The sequence below is a fragment of the Garra rufa genome, chromosome 3, assembly GCF_049309525.1.
Source record: "Garra rufa chromosome 3, GarRuf1.0, whole genome shotgun sequence".
Classification (NCBI taxonomy): Eukaryota; Metazoa; Chordata; class Actinopteri; order Cypriniformes; family Cyprinidae; genus Garra; species Garra rufa.
This window is the reverse complement of record NC_133363.1, coordinates 348,747-364,349: the sequence shown is the minus strand read 5'-3', so window position 1 is coordinate 364,349 and position 15,603 is coordinate 348,747. Positions and strand designations below refer to the sequence as shown.

General features: G+C 36.9%; 2 protein-coding genes across 2 annotated transcripts in view; one reads left to right on the top strand and one right to left on the bottom strand.

Moving 5' to 3' along the window:
- Positions 1-4,578, bottom strand: part of LOC141332492 (E3 ubiquitin-protein ligase TRIM8) — a 9,513-nt gene extending 4,935 nt beyond the window's left edge. The window contains exons 1-3 of the mRNA XM_073837630.1: positions 4,335-4,578; positions 3,485-3,547; positions 4-459 (exon numbers count right to left, since the gene is read on the bottom strand). Of these exons, the coding sequence (XP_073693731.1) occupies positions 4-438 (435 nt within the window). The 5' untranslated portion in view covers positions 439-459; positions 3,485-3,547; positions 4,335-4,578. The remainder of the gene's footprint in view (positions 1-3; positions 460-3,484; positions 3,548-4,334) is intronic.
- A 1-nt stretch (position 4,579) lies between these two features.
- On the top strand, positions 4,580-10,741 carry LOC141332352 (uncharacterized). Its single transcript, XM_073837490.1, has 3 exons — positions 4,580-4,947; positions 6,549-6,592; positions 9,553-10,741. The coding sequence occupies exons 1-3, from the start codon at positions 4,803-4,805 to the stop codon at positions 10,585-10,587; spliced, it is 1,224 nt and encodes a 407-aa protein (XP_073693591.1). The 5' UTR covers positions 4,580-4,802; the 3' UTR covers positions 10,588-10,741.
- Positions 10,742-15,603: the final 4,862 nt, after the last annotated feature.

The following is a 15,603-nucleotide window of genomic DNA, read 5'->3' as shown; positions in this document are numbered from 1 at the left end:
CGCCGGCAGCTCCAAATGAGGCTGAACGTGCTTCTGGCACATGGACACTTCACACTTCAGGCAGGTTTTAACCGCCACTGGACCCTTCCCGTCTTCGCTGGCATCTTCAGGACAGTAATCGCAGCGAACCTGGGCGGGTCTGTGAGAGGGGTCGCTCCGGCTCTGTGCGGCGCGCTCTAACTGGCTGCGACGGCGGATGCTGTCAGCGATGTTGGCCAGTTTGAAGTTCTTCTGCCAGTTGGCGGAGCTGCGGTGAGTCTGTCGGCACTCGGGACACCGCAGACGGCCGTGGTCGGAGCGGCTCTTGAGTCTACGCAGGCAGGGCAAACAGAAGTTATGACCGCAGGGCAGCAGGTGCGGGTCGCGGTAAAGATCCAGACACACCGGACACGTCAGCTCGTCCTCCAGAATACTGCTGTCTCCTGCAGAAGTCGCCATGATGAGTAGATCTGTGGGGAGCTGGACCGCAACAGATAGCAATAGTTTAAAATTACTTTTAATCAGCAGTAGCTGTGTTTCCATTACCCCTTAAAGGATAACTATTGCCAAAATTTTGTATCTAAAAGCATAATTACAATAAACGAGCCGTTTCTGAGATTGACGTGATTCGTTTTGTGGTCAATCTCAAAAACGGCTCGTTTGTCGTAATTATGCTTTTAGATATAAGTTTGTCTCGTTTACAGTATAAACAAAAAAAAAGGAGAAAAATAAATAAATAAATAAATAAATAATTGCATAATATTGGGTAATGGAAACACCGTCATTTGGCAATACCTTTTAATCGACATTATAAAATAGCTCCAAAGTTTTGCGCAAATATGTAATGGAGATGCACATACTGTTGGTTTCCTATCTGACTTTTCATGAGTGCAATTGTCTGCAAACTTCTTTTTTTCATATTAAAAAACAAAACAAAAACATGTTTAATAACAATAACAATAATAATAATAATAATAATAATAATAATGATGCAATTGTGTTTGTTTTTCTCAGCAAACAAATAAATACCATAAGTTGTTCCCTAATTTACAGAAGACACCCACTAAAATTGCATTAAGTGTAACAGTTGTGTCAGGCATATTTACAACAAAAATGAATGTATGACATATTAAAAGACATTACTTTTACCCCAAATACTAATTAGTTGCAATACTAAATTTAAAACAAATCATTAACCAATTCACATTTAATGTGAGAAAGTTATGATACTTCAAGAAAAAGCCATAACAGGCATCATTACTGTTGTTAAAAAAAGTGGATAAAGTAATATGATTTTCATAATAAATAAATACAATACAATACAATTAAATAATACTGACAACAACAGAAAGAAACTGCAAATGGCCATCATTACTGTGCGTTCACACCGCCGGCGGCGAGAGCGTCAAAATTCGCTCTGGCCGCCCTGCAAGCAACGCTGTAGAAAGATTCCTTGACGCTCTGACGATCGAACGCTTGATCTTGTATTTAAAGCGGCCGCAAAGCAAACAAACATGTCGATCTTGTGCAGACTGACCACAAGTTGGATGTAAGTTAGTTAACCATATTAAATATTTTAAACATGAAAATAAGAAATTGAATTTAATTGTAGTTACATGTTTGCTAACGAAATAAACTAATTAAAAGCCATTTGTATGGTGTGGGTTTTGTGTTCATGGTTAAGTGCAAACTTAAAAACAGGGACACGTCGTAGATTATGGGGAAACCCGCCACAGCAATAATTAACTTCTCCTCTATTTTCCTTGGGAACTAATGTGGCCGGAACCAAGTTTACAGGACTGCGTTCTTTGGAAACCTCTCAGCGGTGAACTTCTACATTCCGATTGGTTGCCGCCGAGCCGCGTCATAGCTCATTACCATAAAGTTGACCTGACTTCAACTCTCCCCGACGCCCACACCGCCCAAAACGCGCCGCGCCGCTCTCGCCGCTTCTCGCCGCCGGCTCACATTGAAAATGAATGACTTCCGGCCACTTTGACGCTCTCGCCGCCGGCGGTGTGAACGCACCTTTAGAGTGCATAGACAAGGAGGGGGGGAAATAAACATTTTGATAGGAAGGAATTTAATAGCTTTTCAATGACAAACTAGATAAAAATAAAAATACCATGCATAGACTAAAAGCCAGTGGTTCTCAAATCCAGTCTGCTCTGCACATTTTTTAACACACCTGATTGAGATCATCAGCTGATTAGGAGAGAAACCCATGAACTAAACTAACAAACTGATCTCAATCAGGTGTGATAAATAAAGGAGACATGTGCAATGTGCAGAGCATGATCCCTCAGAACTGGAATTAAGAAGAACTGCACTAAGCAATGGCAATCCAAACTGGTTTAGTGCAGTGGTTCTCAACTCCAGTCCTCGAGGCCAACTGTTCTGCACATTGTGTGTGTCTCCCTCATTTAGAGCACCTGATTCAGATCATCAGCTCATTAGGAGAAGGATCCATGAACTGAACTGAGTGTGTCAGATTCAGAAACATACATTTGCAGAGCAGTGGGCCCCGAGAACTGGAGTTGAGAACCACTGCTTTGGTGTAAATCTAATGTATTTACAATTACAAAATGCCAAATTAGCAATTGGCCTTAAAGCAGTTGTTCACTTTCAGAACTAACATTTATAGATAATGTACTCACCCCCTTGTCATCCAAGATGTTCATGTCTTTCTTTCTTCAGTCGTAAAGAAACTGTGTTTTTTTTTTTTTTTTTAAAGGAGAACATTTCAGGATTTATCTCCATATAATTGACTTATATGGCCACAAGTTTGAACTTCCAAAATGCAGCTTCAAAGGGCTCTGAATGATCCCAATCGAGAAAAGAAGGGTCTTACCTAGCAAATCATGGTTTATTTTCAAAAAATAAAAAAAATACAATAGATATACACTTTTTTTAACCTCAAATGCTCATCTTGTCTAGCTCTGCGTGTACTCTGTGTAGAGATTAAACAAAGTATACAAGTTGCACATTTTTTTAGAAAATAGTCTTCCTAGATAAGACTCTGTATTTTGAAGCTGTATTTTGGAAGTTCAAACTCGGGGCACCATAGAAGTCCACTATATGGAGAGAAATCATAAAAAAGTAAGCATATACATTGAGTTTATTACCTTATCATAAACTGTTTGTGGTTGATCTGAAATCATCTTGTTTTGCAGGTGAATAGAGAGAAATCCTGAAATATTTATCTATAAAACAATTTCTTTACGACTGAAGAAAGACAGACATGAACATCTCAAACATAATAGATATTAATTTAATCTAATTCAAAGCATTATAGTGTAGTGGTGAACGTGAACAGTATATAAACAAACCAATATGAATCAGAAACTATACAAATAATCAAGTGTGTGAAATGTTAGCAAATTACGAATAGAAGATGTCCGTTTGACGTGATAAAAAGTCGTACAACCTTCCCACACAGAAAATGGCATTTCCTTAATAACACATTGGAACATACTGACAGAAAATAACGTCAAATTATACTTACCTTCGGGGAAAAGCAGAGGCAAATTCAGTTTTGACACTATGGCAGCATACCGCTCGTGTTCCTCTGTGGAAAAAGCAAAAGTGAAAGTACAACAACGATGACCAGAGGAGAGCCGCTATCGGACAAACACCAGAGTCAGGAAAATATTCCGCAACGGAATAGAGCTGTTTGGACGAGGCGCGTCACTGTACGCACAGCGTGGTCACGTGGTAGGTGTTACTTTTCTCAGCGCTGCTGAGTCTCTTCCAATCGCTGCTGAAAACAACTATTCGATGAAGCATTAACAAACACGCTGAGGCGGGTTTATAATCGCATCTCAGGAAACAAAGTTTGGACATATATTAACAATAACGATTATACTTTTACTTTCGTATTCAGAAAACTATTTTAATTTACTGCTTCGTTTAACTTACTTTACAGGGCAAAGTAAAAAATAAATAAATAAAATAAATAAAAATAAAATAAAAAATAACAAAGCTCTCACACAAACACAAACCTAACATGTGCACAATGAAAATCACACCACAAACGCTTTCCATTCATCCAGTCACAATACACACTCACTATTCTGTTGTTTCCTCGTGTTCTAGTCACTTAGTGAACATGCTTTGACATAACAAACTCAAAACACGTCATTGTAAACAATAGCAAGTGCTCTTATGATACTACAAAGCTACATCCTCTCACTTAGATTTAATTATAGTTGTAAAAAAAAAAAAATCAGTACAGATTTACTTTGACCCACTTGTTGCGTGAGACACCTGACCTACATATGTATGAACTATTCTTATAATGACACACGCGTACAAGCATTTGTGAATCATCTGCACACACTTATACCTGCACGTACCTGAAATCGTTGTCGTGTAAAGCCTCCAGCTGATAATTCGTGATTTTTCCTCTTATTGTTGGGAAGAAGCGCATTCATTACCTGATCCGCCCACTCTCTCGCATTTCCGCAAACGAGATATCAGTTATGACATGCTTGTAAAACACCGTAAAGAAACATGAATGTTTGTTTTAAATCGGAAATCGACAATATTTATTTTCCAAACGCCGTATTTACTAATAATATTAACAATATTCCACTTGCGTTCTGGCTATGCGTGCAGCAGCGCTGACTAATGACGTAAACCAATCAGAAGACTTGTTTTAAACCACGTGACCCTGCGTTAAGGAGGGTGCGTCATACGCCAGCGTGAACGGAACGCAGTTTCAAACGTAAACTGAGGGGCTTTTGACGCGCACTCGCTGCTTTCTTTTGTCAGCGCATTAGTTTTTGCAAAGTTGGTCGCGGTATTTTAGTGTTTTAAAGCTGATGGCGGACATGGCGGAGCTCCGAGCGCTAGGTGTTTTCCAGGAGCGGGTGAAATCGTTGTTCGGCTCGTTGCTGGAGGTCCTGCTGGTTGAAATAACAGAGGCGTACAGAGAGAGTTTGATTGACAGCATGAGCATCAACCACTGTAAGTGTCTTATCCTGACTAAGAGAAAACAAAACTTGTACAAATCTGCCTATTTGTTTTGTGGATATAAATAACATTACAATCTATTGCATTTTGGTTTAAACAAACAAAATAAAGTTTGCTATGACAAAGTAAAAAAAAAAAAAGTTTATAGGAAATAGTGCTAAAATTAAAGGAGTAGTTTACTTTCAGAACAAACATTGACAGATTTTTTACTCACCTCCTCCTTGTCATCCAAGATCATGTTCATGTCTTTCTTTCTTCAGTCATAAAGAAATGGTGTTTTTTGAGGAAAACATTTCAGGATTTCTCTCCATGTAATGGACTTCTATGGTGCCTCGAGTTTGAACTTCCAAAATGCAGCTTCAAAGAGCTCTAAACGATCCCAGCTGAGAAAGAAAGGTCTTATCTATAGTGAACCGATAGGTTATAAAAAAAGCAAAAAAAAAAAACAATTACAATTTATATAATTTGAATCTCTACACAGAATACACACACGGAACTAGACAAGATGAGCATTTGAGGTTAACAAGTGTATAAATTGTGTTTTATTTTTAGAAAATATCCGATCGTTTCACTAGATAAGACCCTTCTTTCCTCGGCTGCGATCGTTTAGAGTCCTTTGAAGATGCATTTTGGAAGTTCAAACTCAGGGCACCATGGAAGTCCACTATATGGAGAGAAATCCTGAAACATATTTTCCTTACGACTGAAAAAAAAAGACATGAACATCTTGGAGGGTGAAGTACATTATCTGTATTTTTTTATTCTGAAAGTGAACTACTCCTTTAATAAAAGGGAACACAATTAAGGTTAAATAAACATGCAATGATAATAATTATTACATTCCCAAAAAGGGAATCTTATTTATTTAACCCTCCTGATTTTTACAAACTTGTATCTCCAGAATGCAGGATTGTTGTTGTTTTGAACCCCACTGACTTTCACCATATGGACAAAACACTGAAGCCAGGTTTAGAATAGCATACTATTTCTGCCATACACTTTTGTTTTTGCTTATTAGTGGTTACATGTTTATAAAACTAAATTAAAAGAAAGAAAGTCAGAAAGAACCCAAGTAGTGCAGGTACATCTGTCTGTTAAAGGTGGCTTGATCTGGAAATCATCTGCTGTGTACAAGCATCTTTGAATGGTTAGCTCACTCAAACATTATTCTGTCTCACCCTAATTACTCACCCTCATGTTGTTTCAAAACCGTAAGATCTTCATCCATCTTTTGAACACAGTTTAAGATATTTTTTTTTTATGAAATCTGAGAGGACTCCTGCAGACAGCAAGGGTAATACCAGGTTTAAGGGCCAGGAAAGTACCAAGATGATTGACAAAGTAGTCCACGTGACATCAGTGGTTCAACTGTGATTTCCTGAAGCTATGAGAACTTTGTTTTTGTTTTTTGTGCACAATGACTATTTCACATTTTTGCATTTTAGTTCATCACTTGTGAACATGCATCATGTAATAAAGTTTGTTTTTATCAAAAAAAAGATGCAACAGACCCATATAAAAAAAAATGGCTTCAGTTAAATGATAAAGAAGTAAGCATATACATGTGTTTGATCTGAATTAATCTTGTTTTGCAGGTGAATGGTGTGCCAATAATCGGCCTGAGAGCAGGAACAATAAGGTAATTTGGTTTGACCTATTATTCTGACGTTAACACGACTGTTTGTTTTTGTTTTGTGATAGTTGTTCTTGGGTTTCTCATTTGTTCTGGTCAGTTAAACTTGTTTTTCTTCAACATCCCATAAAATACCCACCTGCTGTATGTAGGGTTCAAGCATGTAGCACTGAAACCTTATTGTAATTATTAGAATGGCCAAGGATCACCAGTCTCCACATAAAAGTGACCAAACCGTAAGTCGTAGAGACTTGAAACTTGGAGGGATAGTAGTACTCACACCACCAACAATGTCACTGAAGCTCGCCCCAATCGGCCTGACAGGGGCACTACAACAATCAAAAGTACAAAATTGCTCATAACTCCTAAACCACTAGCCACAGGCTCAAATGGCTGATGTCATTGGAATTCTTGGCTCACGTTGGACACGGCACAGTTTTGGAGTATTTTAATTTGTTTTGAAAAACCTGCTTTTGCAAACTAGCCCTAGGTTTTTCACCCAGTCGGAACCAGACCAGTGCAGAAAGATTCTCTGGAGAGTGAATGTCAATAGTTATCAAACAAAAAAAAAACAAAAACAAAAAAAGTTCAACTTTTGACTCACCGTGTGAAAGGGGCAGGACCACTTTTAATAAAATGCCTAAATCTTCTGAACAGAATGACAGATCTTCACTAAGCTCAGGACCCTTGTGTAAGAGCTCAATCTGAGGTCGCAGAACAAAAATCGCAGAGCTTGGCCACTTGGTGGCGCTAAAAATGGTTATACCCAGGGTGTGATTTGTGAAAAAAATAAGAGGGGGGGATGCTTCCGAAAACTTTTTTTTTTGATGCGACAGGTGATTTTTAATAACCATGCAAAGTTTGAAGATCGAACCACAGCTGGCACTAGAACAGTCATAAATGTACGGAGCCCCTTACGTCACCTATAGAGGAAAAATAATTAATCCGTGGGGACGGTTTTCCAATCCGTGCGCTCAGATTTTGTAAACCGTACCCTCCGATTTTGAATCCGTACCCACAAATTCATAATCCGTGCGCACGCTTTCGCAATCCGTTCCCACAGTTTCCCACAGTTTGTAAACTGCTCTCACGGATTTGTGATTAGGATAAGCTTTTTAAGTTAGATGCATGCTGCATTATTAATGTTATTATTAAGTAAGGCCTATTACATTGCATTTAGTTTGAGAGCAAAGGAATGGCAACTTAACCTGTACATTATTTGTTTTGTATTGTTTTTTTACATTCTCCTCTTTTTTTTTTTTTTTTAATTCAGGTAATTTTATATTTTGAAAAATATTATTAAATGAAACAAAGCCGTTTGAACAGCGCTCTTCACTTATTATTTTATTTTGGTACAATGACCGCACTTACAAGACAGGCTTCTTTTAAGCGTTTATTTTACATTAATAAGCAATAGGATAAAACACACGGTGTTTTGGCAGCTAACCTATTGGTGATTAATATAAAATAAAGCTAAAAACTCTGTTTTGTCAGTGTTGCATTGTCTTATATAGCCTACTGAGAAATAAAGTTTAATAAATGCAAAACAATGCATCCTGATCCAGCACTTAAACAGGTGTCCTGTTTGAATTTGGGAGCTGGGACACAAATCCGTGAGAACAGTTTACAAACTGTGGGAACGGATTGCGAAAGCGTGTGCACGGATTATGAATTTGTGGGTACGGATTCAAAATCCGAGGGTATGGTTTACAAAATCTAAGCGCACGGTTTGTTAAACCGAGGGAACAGTTTAAGAATTCATGAGTACGGTTTATAAAACTGAGGGAACGAATTGCAAAACCGTCCCCACGGATTATTTATTTTTCTTCTACAGGTGACGTAAGGGGCTCCGTCTAAATGTAAAAAAAAAATATATATATATTAGGGCCGGGACTTTAACGCGTTAATTTAGATTAATTAATTACACAAAAATAACGCGTTAAAATTTTTTAACGCATTTTAATCGCAATACGTTTTGCACCGCGGAACGTTTCTCACTAGATGAGATTCGGCGGACCGATTATACTGGAGCACAAACTAGCGTTCAGACAAGCCAAAGACGTCCGTCCTAAATAGTATTGTATGTCCCAAATCGTAGTATGTTTAAAAAGTATTCAAAAGATTCCCGGATGGTCTACTACTTAACGATCAATGCTCACTCTTAACTGCTTATATTGCCCGCAACACACTGCGCCGTGAACGAGGATTCGATTAGAACTACAAACACGCATAAAAAGTGTTAAAAAACTACAAACATGGAGGATTTACGCGACCAACGGACAGGTAGAGAAAGGGCTTTGAGTGATAAATAATCAGTGTGTAACCTGATAAAAACTATTTTTTAAATGTTATCCGCGTTATATTCCATGTGCAGCAACATTTATAATGATAGGTTTGGTCATTAAAGTTTAAATGCATAATTAAGCAAACACAAGAGCAGAGTTCTCGGAATGAAAGACTCGTTAAAGAACGTGCCTCTTGCTACACTTTTAATGGCAATATTGCACTGGTCTGGTGGACTTGGTTGAACAAAAATAAACAATATTTTGTTGCTTAAGCTTATGTATTCAGTCATTATTCAATGGTATACTAAAAATCCATGTAAAAATCTTAATTCTCACTGTTCTCAGGTCAAATATTTACATGCGATTAAAATGCGATTAATTTCGATTAATTAATTACAAAGCCTCTAATTAATTAGATTAAAATTTTTAATCGAGTCCCGGCCCTAATATATTTATATTGTTTCTATGGTAAATTAATGCCAAAAATATATATTTTTTTATATCATTGAATCACTCTCCCACAACTACTGACAGAAAGAGGTGTTTTTGTTAAAGAGTTTGTAGATTAAATGTCACAGCAAGAAATCAAAAAAAGTGTAATGTCTGAATCTTTTCTCTTCTATCGATTGAACATGCATAAAATAAATGCATTAAGTATAATTTTCTTGTTCTCTTCTACAGGACAGCAAAGTTAGACTGATGTCTGGAGATTCCCATCCATTAATGAGCGTTCAATGCAGTGACACCGTCATAGATCCTGAAGAGCCGGAAACAGAGCAAAATCTCAGTCCGTGTCCAGTGCAGGAATCACCACCTGTCTTAACAGAGCCACCAGAATGGAAAGAAATACAGCTAGCCGTTGTAGAAGATAAGATAAAACAAACAACTGTAGACATGAGTGACAATGAAAAGCAGGTTCCAGAGACTCCCAACATATCTGAAGAAAATCCACCAGAAGCATCAGACAGGACTGAAGCAGAGCCCGAAGGAGACGTCAAACAGGAATACGAAGACGTAGCTGTCACGACTGAAGACGACGAAGGGGAAAATGGACGTCTTGAGGAGATGCAAGCGTGCCAGACTTCATGTGAGAGTATTGGAGCTCAGCTGAAGCCTGAAGGCAATGAGCTCCATGAGCCAGAAGAGCCTTTTCAACCAGACGATTCGTGTCCTCCCTGGAGCCCGTCTTCCGTCGGCGGTTATTTCAGCTCTGTACGGAGCCAGATAACGCAGAGCCGTCTCGTAAACGTGGCGTCAGGGGAAAGGCTCGGACCTTTGCAGAAGCATGAAGACTTCGATCTGTCCGGTCCTCCTTTAAGACCCTGCACTGTACAACTCCGTAGGGCTGAGATACTGCAACGACCCATCATCCAGTCCAAACGCTTCCACGTTTGCAACGTTTGTAACAAAATCTTTAACTACAAACGATCCTTGAGGAGACACCGGCGCTTCCACACCGGTGAGAGACCCCACGGCTGCTCGCTCTGCCCCAAAGCCTTCATCCTGCGCAAAACCCTCCGGCAGCACACCAAAGCTCACTTCAGGAGGCCGTACAGCTGTACACAGTGTGGAAAGAGGTTCAAGCACTGGAGAAAGCTGCGGCTCCACTGGCGCTCTCATGCCGGAGAGAGTCCGTTCGTCTGCAGCCGCTGCGGGAAATGCTGCAAGACACTGAAGAGCCTCGACCGCCACCTGGCTTTCGTCGACCATGACTGACTGACCAAAAGAGAGCAAGCGTTTGTTATCAAAAAAATATATGTAAGAACCTTGAGCCATGAGACTCAAAGTGTACACTACGCTATGCAGTTATGTACTGTCATTTGTGTTTGCGGCTGGTGTAATATTGTAACTTTGATTTCAAGTCTCTCGAATGTGACTTAAATAAATTGAGTTGGATGTGTTCTTTACAACTAGTAAGTATTTCCTTGAAATGACAAGAAACAAAAACCTACTCAGTACACTGTAAAAAGTTTTCACCAGTTTCAACTTAAAAAGTTAAGTTTAGCAGCTGTCTTAAGTTTTTAAGTTAAATCAACTTGGGTCATTTAAACTCACAAGTGAAATCAACTCATTTTATTGTAATAAGTTAAAATGACTTATAGTTTTAAGCTGATTTAACTTAAAATCTTAAGGCAGCTGCTAAACTTATGGTTTTTAAGTTGAATCTGGTGAAAACTTTTTTTTTTTTTTTTACAGTGTTGTGTTGGGGGTAACATTATTACGTAACTCACGTTACTTTTGATGTATTACTTTTTCCAAGTAACTAGTAACATATCTGAGTTACTTTTCCAAATAAGTATCACCAGTTAATTTCCTCCATTTATTGATTAAACGCTGTCTCCATGTTGAGAGAAATTGTAAGATGTTACTTTAGTTCTAGAATAAATGTGAACATGCATTAATTCATCTCACTCACTAAATAAACCGATACAGTGTTCCTCAAAATAAAAACACTGAAATTCAATGCAAACCTGCAAAAATAAAAATGCAAATATCCTTTATGCATTTAATCCCATTTTATTAACCTTCGATGATCCAATTCATCCACACTAATAAGCAGAAATACTCAAGATAATCTAAAATTTGTTCTCCTTTTTTATTGCTGAAGAGTTGACAGAAGTTTATTTTATTTTATTTTTTGTTTTTCTTCTGTGGTCTACTGTACAGACATTAATTAACTTTTCTTTAAACCTGAGGCGTCTGGTGTGAAAAGGCTTTTACATTTGTCAGAAATAGAACTTTTTTTTATATTTAAAACAAACAAGCAAGCCCTTCCCAAATGTAAAATGTAATGCAAAAGTAACGTAACGCATAACTTCCCATATAAAAAGTAACCAAGTAATGTAATTAGCTACTTTTTTAGGTAGTAACTCTATATTGTAATGCATTACTTTTAAAAGTAACTTTCCCCAACACTGATATTCAGTACATAATATGGCCTGTATTTTGTCTTGTTTTTCCTTATTGTATATAATTTATGACAACTTCTAAGGGAATTATGTTCCTCTAACAAACTGCATTGAATTAGCAATTAATGTGTAGGATACAGATTTTTTTAGCTGATTAGTAAAATAAATGAATGATTGTCTAACTGATTTTGACATAATTCACTCATTAATTATGTGGTGGCACTGAAAATATAAAATAATCTGTTTAAGTTCAAATTATTGAACAGTCATTGCTCAGAACAACAGATAACTGAAACATTTGATCATAAGTGAAATTTTACATTGAAAAATCACAGAAATCCTATGGAGGCGCTAAAGGGACATGGTGGTGGAGAAAAAAAAAATCTTTGAGAAATGTTGCATTATCTCACAAAGAGAGTTTATAGAGTTTAATTTTGGACTTGGACTTAAAGGGCATATTTTTCTAATCATATTAAATGCATGCATCATTGTTTAATTTCAAATCTGTATATTGCATTAATACTGCCACTTATTTTAATTAGACAATACAGGGCCACCATAGGGTTATCAACCAAATTAAATTGGTATTAACAAAACCAGCAGAAGAAACAGAAGCAGCTGAAGTGGTATTTAGATGCATTTACACATTTAATAAAGTTAAAATGTAGCATGGAAGCATTTACATTGCAAACTTGCAACAGTATAAATAACAAGCTTTTTTTTTTTTTTTTTTTTTAATATACAATGTTGGATTAAATACATAGATGAGCTACTTTTAAATATTAAAGTAATAGGTGGCAGCAAGTGACTATCTTGAATGAATGGACCACTGGATCATTGCCTCAAATGATTCATTCAGTAACGAAACACTGTTGTACACTCTTAAAAATAAAGGTGCTTCATGATGCCATAGAAGTTACTTTTTGTCTGAATGGTTTCATAAAGAACCTTTAACATCTGAAGAACCTTTCTGTTTCACAAAAAGGTTATTTGTAGTTAAATAAGGTTCTTCAGATTATAAAAAAAAGGTTAGAGATCAGGTTAGAGTTTTGTTTCTCTGAAACAGGACAAAATTGAACCAGGAGACTTTGTCAAAAGACAAAATAGTTATGACAATGTCCATTTTAAGCCTTAATTCAATTTTGACCAAATGTGTAGTTACTGTGCTTTGCCTTTGGATGGCAGTATACTTGAGACCAATTTCAACTAAGTAACTATTTGTTGATTATAAAATGATTCTTAGTATCCTCTCACCAACAAAATGCGGTCTTACATGTGTCATGAAGTCAAAATGCCAATTTCAGCTCTTGTACAAGTTTAATTCTGTCAAACTACGGACTTCAGACATTCAGCCATCAGCAGCATTTAGGTCAAACATATTTACGATGCACATCTAAACATCCAAAGTGATCATAAAGGTTTGCTTGATATATGTGTGTGGCTTTGATAAACATGAACATTAGTATTTTCTTTGACCTATAGAGAAAGATGGTTGTGTTTAAAGACTCTTATTAGGCTAATCCAGCAATCTGATAGTGTTTAAGAGGTAATCGTCTTCCTTATGGTCCATCAATGTGCTCATAATCATTAGGCTAATACGATAAAGGGTGAACTGTTTGTGTTTCAAACAAGCATTTGAGTCCAGCTGAACACCAAGAGCAGCTGATAAGGTCATGGTTATGAATAATACACTGTAAAAAGTGAACAGCTGGATCAACTTAAAAAAATTACTTCAATTGGTAACACCTAAAAAAATTAAGTTGATTGAACTAAGATTATTTAAGTGTGATTGACCACACTTAGATAATCTTAGTTCAATCAACTTATTTTTTTTAGGTGTTACCAATTGAAGTATTTTTTTTTTAAGTTGATCCAACTGTTCACTTTTTACAGTGTACTGATCTAATGACAATGAGGCATCATTTTGTTTGGATTTTCTGAATACAGTTTGGTTAAAGGTGCATTAAAGCAAAGGGACAAGTGAAATTGTAACACTACTTTATTGAAATAAATGTAGCCACATCGTGAACTATAACAAATACATCCCCAAGTTGCATATTGTACATAAGAAATAATCAACACACTGATAAAGCAGTGGTCATTTGTTCGCCTGCTGTTCAGACAAAACAATATTATGGATGAATAAAACCAACAGCTTTTCTTTTCACTTCATTACACATTATTGAGGCGAGACACTGCAGTGAATATAGGGTAAATAATAATAATAATAATAATAATAATAATAATAATAATAACTAATAGTTATCACTTATCTTACCCAGTTTATTGATTACTTTGATAATTGCAAACATTTTTTGTATTGCAAGTTTTCTAAAATGTTAGGTTTAAATATGCAAATGATCCATTATTTAACAAAATGTGCACTAATTTGCATACATTTCTAGTACAAAATTTTCAAAATCCTTTTAATTTTTTGACATATTAGAGTTAAAAGTTTCTCATTTCGGCACGTCCTAACTTGGGACATGCAGCCAGAAAACACTAAATATATTTTTTTTTACCATTTTTGGGGGGAATAACATGTTAACAACATAAAATCAAGCAAATTACATATGAACATATCCCTCTGTAAAAACCTTCAGGCTATTAGACAGGACAAAAAATGTAAAGTTTGGTGAAAGAGCTACTGAAGTGGAGATTTATGGCTCAGTAAAGGAGAAAAAAAAAAAAAAAAAAAAAAAAAAAACTATTGGCCTTTAAAAACATGCATTGTAATTGAAATCTATTGACATAAATAGATAAAGTGCAGTGTCTTTTGGGTGTTTTCTTTCCAAAAAAATTGTTAATGAAAAACCAAAAAGGCCAGCATCTCTCCAATTTGACAGGTGCGTGAAAAAACTGCGTTTCTGCCTGCAGTGTCTGCAACTTAAAGACCCAACACCAAAATCATAATAATTTCAACATTCAACACCTCTTCCTTACTGGATCCTATATCCCTCTAAAAATAAGAGAATAGCACCATGTTCCATGACTAAATTTAAGTTATAACTAATAACTATCACCCTCCTTTCTATCTTCAGAATTTAGAAACTAAAATATTAAGAAGACATGTAAACATTTGTCCTGGGTTTGCCATTGGATGACATTTGAGTTTGGAGATTCATTCCATCCCACAGTCGTCCAGTCGAGCAGTTAACTCAGAAATGACCTCTGCAGAGAAAAGAGAGAATAATAAACAGTTGACACAGTACTACTGACAAATGTTTGATGAATATGACAGTGTTTTATGAGCCTGAAATAAAGCATTGCTTTACTTACAGTTCTTAATATATCTGATGTTGTAGGCAACAGGTCCTCTGATATTGAAGCCCAGGTAGAAAGACACCTGACCTGGTTTGCACACACTGGCCCAGTTGTTAGGGGTGACTTGAATCTGTTGCCCATCGATAACAACAAACACTTGATTGTCCTCAACCTTCCCGTTGATACGCTGAAGACATTTGACTTCTGCTTTTCCATCTCCTTCACTGAGCAGCTCCAGATCCATTTCATGTAGTTTTGAGGCATGAATTAGTCTCTGCAAACCATTTCCGATCCCTAAGAAGAACAGAGGCACCAGGTAACGACGGCGGAGGTATTTCTGATATTTACTCTTGTATGACTGACTCATATATTGGACACAGTGTTCAAGGTTTGGAGGGTTTGCGATCGCTGGCTGTTGTTCATCAGGCCAAAAGAGCAAAAGGATCAAGAGGTAAAACTCTGGGCTTCTGTCTCGTTCTTTACTCTCCCAAAGTTTCTGTAACCTGTCCTGAAGATCCTCTTTGTTTCCACACGGCTCACCAGACTGACTCAAGATGAT